The sequence below is a fragment of the Centruroides sculpturatus genome, unplaced genomic scaffold (genome assembly GCF_000671375.1).
Source record: "Centruroides sculpturatus isolate CEXI.00-Female unplaced genomic scaffold, Cexi_2.0 scaffold1074, whole genome shotgun sequence".
Taxonomy (NCBI): Eukaryota; Metazoa; Arthropoda; class Arachnida; order Scorpiones; family Buthidae; genus Centruroides; species Centruroides sculpturatus.
In genome coordinates, this window is record NW_019385359.1 from 1 (window position 1) to 7,341 (window position 7,341).

Consider the following 7,341-nt stretch of genomic DNA (forward strand, 5'->3'; position numbering starts at 1 on the left):
TTTATTTTGTACGAACAAAATAAATATAAAAACAATAAAAAATTATACTTCAGAAGTTAATTTAGTATCAAAAACGTAAAATATTTGAGTAGCCCAAGACATAGACAGAGATTGCAGCGCCACAGCACTGCCGAAAATTTAAATTTGCCGACTGTAATTCTTTCGGATAATCGACGCTCTACTGTAAATATTTGGGTCAAATAAGTGAGATTGTTTGTCCAATTGAAGACACTTCATTACTAGTTTTAATCAGAAAAGTTTTTGGTATGAGCTTAGATATCATTAAAAATTTTTAAATTAGCATCATGCTATGTTTGCTTGAATGAATGAAATTAGAAACATTATTTAAAACATTATCGTTACTCGTTGAGAAAGCTAATCACAATTTTAGTAATATATTAATTTAATTTAAAAAATAACAAAATTCAAAAGATTAGTTATTCAGAGTCACTGAATGTAAATAATTGTCATAAGATCACAATGTCATACTTTAGAAAGGCCTCTCGGTTGCATCTCTCCATTGAAATTGTTGCATTTTGAAGGTATGCATGGGTACTGGTGATGCATCTCCGTACCAAACCAATTCAGATGCCAGTACATGTGACCTTATAATGATGGGAATGCCCAATGATCATCTGATGAACTGTGTCGTCAGTCTTCTTCCTCACCATAATTAAATAGTACACACAACTGAACATTTGTCATTTATTGAAACTAATTTATTTGCGTTAGTACCCACTGAATGTATGGTTTCCATAATTGAAACCATTTCTCACTTAACATAGTGGCTGTAGTTGACACCAGATATCAACTAAGATGTTCAAAATATGAATTTAATGTGTAGTATAGCATCTACCTGTAATGGACAAGCCATTATGGCTTGTCCATTACAGGTAGATGCTATTGATTTCAGTTCCTCAGCACACAGTTGTATTGTTGAAAACATGGCCGAACTCGCAATAGCCATGTGGAAAGATCCTGTTAGTGCTCTTAGACCGCAGTTATATAGTTTGAAATTGCTGCATTCTTTATACTTTATTTCTGGATCAGTCCTATAACTCGTTTAGGGAAATTGGAACTTGATTAATCAAAAGTTCTTATATTAATTTATATATATTTTACTTTCCAGTTGTTATACAAAGGAAAGTATGATGATCCGGCAAAAAATAACCCTCCAGATTTTTACATTTTTAGACTTGATACACCTTGAAACGTCGAAAATTGCAAAAAAAAAAAAAAAATTCGGGGATAATCTCTCGGGGGGGCACGAATTTGTTCACCCTGTTTGAAACTTAATAATTCCTATGCTTTTTATCGAAAATTTCTGAAATTTTGCAGGTATGTTTGTTTATTAGGGACATTGATGGTGGTTAAAGGTCGAAAGGGTAGAGAGATAATGAGACTCTTATGTATCTCTAATAGAGTCGGACTTCAGAACGATTTTACTCGTTATTAACATTTACAACTTATTATAAAACTCATCCCTACCCTTAAAATTAAGCGTTTTGCCATTTTATAGTAGTTAAAAATATAAAAAGTTTTTTTACTAAAATGTCGTAACAGATGGCGCCACCAAAATTTTAAATGTTGCCAGGAAAGTTGAACAATTCATTGTTGGTTTTATTTTATAATTATGTATGTAATTGATTAAACCATTTGAAACAGAATAATCAAAATTTATTTAACATAATTAACTACTAAAATCGTGACTTTATTAATAGATGAAAAATTTTAATTTAGAAACTAAAGTTTTTTATGCGATTAATAAGAATTTGTAAAACAATTTGAATATACATTTTCTTAGTATTACAAGTTACTTTCTTTTAGTCATTTAGAAAAAAAATCATCATTAAATCAAACTTTTTTAGTACTTGTTTTTTTTTGTTCTTAAGATTTAATAAGCGCAGTTTTTCCGAAGTCTTCGAAGACGGGATTTCCCTGGCTTCCTTCTTCATCCAAAGTATTGTCTCGAGAACTAAATAAAACAATTTCATTTAATTCTTGAATTTTCATTGATTTAATTTATATGAAATATAACTTCACCTTCTAAATTGCGCCACTTCCATGTCTTTATCCATGCTATCCGTTCTTACTTCAGTTTTGTTTGGACAACGTTGCATGAGAATGAAAGGTAATTCGGCTGACACCTCTCTAAGAAAACAAAATATATACAGTATATATTGATTAATGGATTCGATCTATTGTGTTTTTTAAAAATAATCTTGATATAGTATAATTATCATAATTTTATACAACTGAATAATTGAGCCCGTTTTGTTTGAACAAACTTTCTCATTGGCTCGCTTATCCAGCTGTATTTAAAGTTTCTTTTTTTAATAACTGGGCTCATTGCCTGGTAAATTAAAAATTGAATTAATAAGTTTGTCATACGTGCAATGGCACACCCAGAGGGGAGCCAAGGGGCTCTGGCACCCTCCAAAGAAAAAGAAAACAGGAAAACATTTTTGGGAAATCATCTAGTAATTTAGATGCATCGAAAAATCCCCAGGTTTATTGGGGGATGGTCCACCGGATATGTCGGGCCCCGTCCCATTATGGGCCTTGCCGAAACCATAATCAGCTTGCTTAAACAAGCCCTCTTAGTGCTCACAGGGCGAAAAGAGTAAAAAACAAAAACATACTATTAGTCATTCACTCACCCTCCTAAAGCTCCTAAATACAGCTTCACTTTAACATAATAAGAAACTATAATCCCAAATGCATCTCTTTGATCTTGTTCAGAAAGACTAAACGAAAATATTTTAAAATTATTTGACAAGAAATAATTTAAAACTAAATACAAAATGCATTTCCTTACAGAGTAGAAGAGGCTAAGTTTACATCGTCCGATTTTAATTGTCCATCTAAGGCAACGCCACGGCGACGTAATTCAGTGGTGGGTGTCAACATTACCACTTTCTGAATGGAGGCACCGGGAAGAATCGGACATCCTTTACTGCCGTTAACATTTTTCTTTATTATAAAAAAAATAATAACCTGAAGAATGCAAAGATAAATATAAAAATACTTACTCCGTATCGACCGAAGCAATTATCTCTTTGCAGTGTCCACTTGCAAACATGCAAATGTCGATATTTTGAACGGCTGAAGAAGTAATTTTTCAGATAAGATTTATACTTTTGAGAATAAATCGCTACATCAACTTACCGGTTACTCGAATGCGTTTGATGGTTTTATTAGAGTAATTTCTGACGGATATATTAACGGTGATTTGTTCTCCATGAAAGTATACTTGTCGATCCAAATTAACTTCGAGTTCCAATTCTCCGGGACTCAGGAGAAAATCTTTTCTAACGATTGTTGATGGTTGTCTGCTTTGGGTTATAGGAGCCCATTGAATCTTTTTTATTCCCATACGGACTGTACTCCTGCGATTAAATATTTTATTTTAAACAGAAATTATCTTACATTATTTAAACATGTTCATACTAATTTTAAATTTAATATTAACTGTAGCGTTTGAAATATTTTCTATCAAATAATATCCAGCCTACCGCCATAGGAATCCGGATTCGAATTCAATTCAGACTACTATAATTTATCATAGTTATCATAGTTTAAGCCGGGACGTTATTCACTCGCTCGTGATGCATGTCATTTGTTGACCCTATTGCGGATTAAACCCGCCCGTAATAGATGAAATCATGACTAGTGTAGCCTTAATATGCTAATACCTTGCGTTAACAAATCACAGTATATAATAGTACTGTATAATATAGAGACAGTGAAAGCCGAGGCGATAGAAGAGTCTGCTTGCGTTCTGGGGAATCCAGAATTAAATCCTAGCGAACAATCCTAGGAATTTTTCGGAGATGTTCTATCTGGTATGTTAGACCCGTTCCTCACCACTCGATTCCCTTCACTGTGGGCTTGGCAGAACTCAAGATAGGTCTGGCTGAACCCAAGGCGAAAAGAGTAAAAACCATTCATCTTGTCCAGAAAAAAGTGGAAAAATTAAGTGCGGGTGAGGTATAGAAGGAACAACTTTAAAAACTGGCCACTCTATATATTTGCTATATGTAACAATAGTTAATTAATGTATAATTACAAGCAGATAATTTGCATGTTATGTTAAAATGATGAGGATTGTGTGTTTACCTTTTATGGCTTTTATCTTCAACCGATTGTCCGGCGAATAATTTAACGTCGTAATAAACGCCGCAGGGTTGGCCACTTTCTTCGGAACCGGGCTGAAGTATTACAGATTGGGGAGCATTGATTGGCAACTAAATAACAAAGCAATTTCATTAAATTGAAAATTAATTTATATAATTATTTTAAAATAAATAATACAAGTTACCTGAAAGTAGAATGGATAAGCATTTGGACCCAATTTTTTCATCAATTTCTCTTGTATTTTAGTCGGAGTATATTCCTTATCTGTGGGAGGAGGATAGATCTGTTCCACGCACAGGTAAAGTTCCTTGTAGAAGTGAAGTCCCATGACCTCATCGTCCTCTCTACCATAACGGAAAGTGGCCACGACTTGGCCGAATACCTTTCGCTCTTTCAGGTAATCATCGTGAATCACGACAACGCCATCTAATTAATAAATAATGATTAATACCGAAAGTATGCCTGAATATACGCCATCAATATTTACCTATAGGATCTACACAGTTGATATGATCCACATATTCTCTTTTAGCCAAATATATGATAATCTATAATCAGAAATTATTGTTAATAATATATAAATTAAGCAATAAGAATATATATATTATCTGAAAAATACCTTTCCGTTTGGAGAGCATTTTTTGTAGACACGAAAAGAAACCACCATAGTGTTAAAGTGAAAGAAACTTGCATAAAAGATATCCTCATATACTAATGATAATTGGATTAGATTTTTATCAAGCTGATCTACATTTTCTTTAATTCTATTAAGGAATGACGTCAAATATCTTGTGTGGCTTAAAGTCATGATTCATCAGAATCATAAATTACTTGAACTTATTCTTTCAGCAAGGTTTGTGGTATTTATGGTCACCTTTAGCTTGTATACCATGTAGAATAATTTTTTTTCTGATTTATTTTCTATGATTACCATATTGTAAGATTAATAAATCAGTTTTAAATTTGTGTTCAACTCATTTATAATCGTTGGTAAATGTAGGAGGACCAAAAATGTTAATGAATAATCATTTGGCTGGAATTTGAAAACAATTATAGATCTATAAATTCTCACTGTTGTCCTTACTTAATCTCGATAACAGAATTAGATAGATGAATGTGAGACCAAATATGGAAAGCTTATGGGTAGGAGGCCCCTATTATACACGTTGTTATTTCAATTCGAAAATGTTCCCCTGAAAGGAGTTAGAGGACCGGCACGACTCTATTACTAACAGGAAAGGTATGATGTACAGGGGCAAGACATTACTAATTAGAGGTGGAGAGCATATATTTTAAATAATATAAATTAAAAATTTCAGCCAGGCATTGAGACGTGGCAATAAATAATTGCTCGTTTTGATTTATTTTAACTTACAATTTGTTGCCACACATTTGTAATAAATGAACGTTTATTGTTATTATTATTTACTAATAATGAAAACAAAGATTTGTTTTTAAATGATTTTAATCTTTTCAAATTTGTACTCCTCAACCCCTACAAAGCTATCACAGTTGAATTTATATTCACAATACTTTCAATTAAAATCATACATTTTTTTTATTACAAAAAAAACTAAAAATAATTCTAAATAAAATGTATGGTTTCTTCTCTTTTGACAGAAGAGAAATTGTAAAATTTGATTATAAACAAACCAACATGAGCACAGTTTACATACACATTTTAGTAAAATGTGTATAAATAGTGTGTATATATATTTATATATACAATATAAATTTACATTGATTTACATGACAATTATATACATAATAAAAATATTGGATTAACCAGAAAAAAAAACAGTCCATAGAAAAAAAGAAAGGGAAAAATAGAAATATTTGGTACAAGTTTTGAAAGCAGATTTATCACAGTAGGAAAAATTTTAAACTAATATTTAAGATTTACTTAATTAATATGCTAATTGATCTATTTGAACAGCTGTTATAAGATTATTTATAACAAACTATTCTAAATACTATAAAACTAAATGATTTTTAAGACAGGAACATAAATATTTGTCAGATTTGACTAGAGGGGTTCAGAGACAGATATAAATTATATATGCAAATGTATAAGATGTATACATATATATATTATACTGTATATATGAATGATATGGATAATGTGCTTAATTAAATTTAAGCATAAATTAAGTAAATAAAAATTTTTCTTTTAAAACTATCGTTAATTTCAACTAAATCTGTTCTGGTATAAAATTTGTTACATTTACACAGACTAAATTATAATATAATTATATATTTTTTTTTGAGAAGTGAGACACAAACAATTGATTTAATCAACTTTATGAGTCATTTATAAAGGCTACTTTATAACAGACAGATGTGACGAATTATAGAAATGTTAACTGATAATAAGTTTGAAGATACATTGTACTCAAACTTATTATTAGGTAAAAAAAAAAAAGCTCAAATGTATCATTTTTATACATTTGAGCTTATTGGCACAATACATCACATCTTCTAGTTGAAAAAGTCTTGACAAATTATATGTAGTTTGCATAAAATATGTTCTAAACATTTAAAATCATTAGAGGTATGCAATTGATCATTAAATTTGCACACAGAATGGTTGCATGAATATGTATGTGTATATATATGTATATATATTTATATATATTTCCAAAACATGTTCAAAATTTTGAAATTTATAAAACTTTAATATGATTAAGCAATCATTTCTCATATCATTAACTTTAGTTCTTTCCTAAAACAGTCAATTAACTCAAGCAACATTTGAATATTGCTAATTTAACATGTGCCATATACATTTTTTAAAATTTGCATTGTGACATTTGAAACAATCAATACTAGTTAACTCAGCCGAGGATTTTTCTAACAGAGATTCCTCTCTTTGGAGTACATTCAAACATTTTGCTGAATATAATGGTTACCCATTTTTAATATTAAATGCTAATTAATCTTTGACAAAAATACTTTAAAATTTCATATATATTAGATAAAATAAAAACTATCTAAAATATTTTAAAATATAGCATTTTGCAATCCAAATTGACTTATGGTAGACATGTCAAGGTACGATGATGATAATTGGATTAATGTGGATTTTAAGTAGCGGATAGTGAAAAAGTAAATTGTCTGATACCTATTGCATTTATGTGTTTGTATATGTAATATATTTTCCAATGTTTTAAATTCCAGTATATGTACATAGAATATTGAAATTTT

The 7,341-nt window shown here is 30.3% G+C and overlaps 1 protein-coding gene across 1 annotated transcript; it reads right to left on the reverse strand.

The window, feature by feature from the left end:
* Positions 1-1,597: 1,597 nt before the first annotated feature.
* On the reverse strand, positions 1,598-5,178 carry LOC111638081 (arrestin homolog). Its single transcript, XM_023383709.1, has 10 exons — positions 4,757-5,178; positions 4,625-4,685; positions 4,322-4,563; positions 4,120-4,247; positions 3,169-3,389; positions 3,033-3,105; positions 2,819-2,956; positions 2,661-2,747; positions 2,044-2,151; positions 1,598-1,975 (listed from the first exon to the last, which is right to left on the reverse strand). The coding sequence occupies exons 1-10, from the start codon at positions 4,943-4,945 to the stop codon at positions 1,888-1,890; spliced, it is 1,335 nt and encodes a 444-aa protein (XP_023239477.1). The 5' UTR covers positions 4,946-5,178; the 3' UTR covers positions 1,598-1,887.
* Positions 5,179-7,341: the final 2,163 nt, after the last annotated feature.

Bases quoted from the DNA above. Each gene is read 5' to 3' on its own strand.
- LOC111638081 (XM_023383709.1), bottom strand. From the start codon at position 4,945: ATGACTTTAAGCCACACAAGATATTTGACGTCATTCCTTAATAGAATT. The intron at 4,564-4,624 runs GTAAATATTGAT...TTTATTAATTAG, and splicing joins CAACTGTGTAGATCCTATAG to ATGGCGTTGTCGTGATTCAC. The intron at 3,106-3,168 runs GTAAGTTGATGT...TTACTTCTTCAG, and splicing joins CAAACGCATTCGAGTAACCG to CCGTTCAAAATATCGACATT.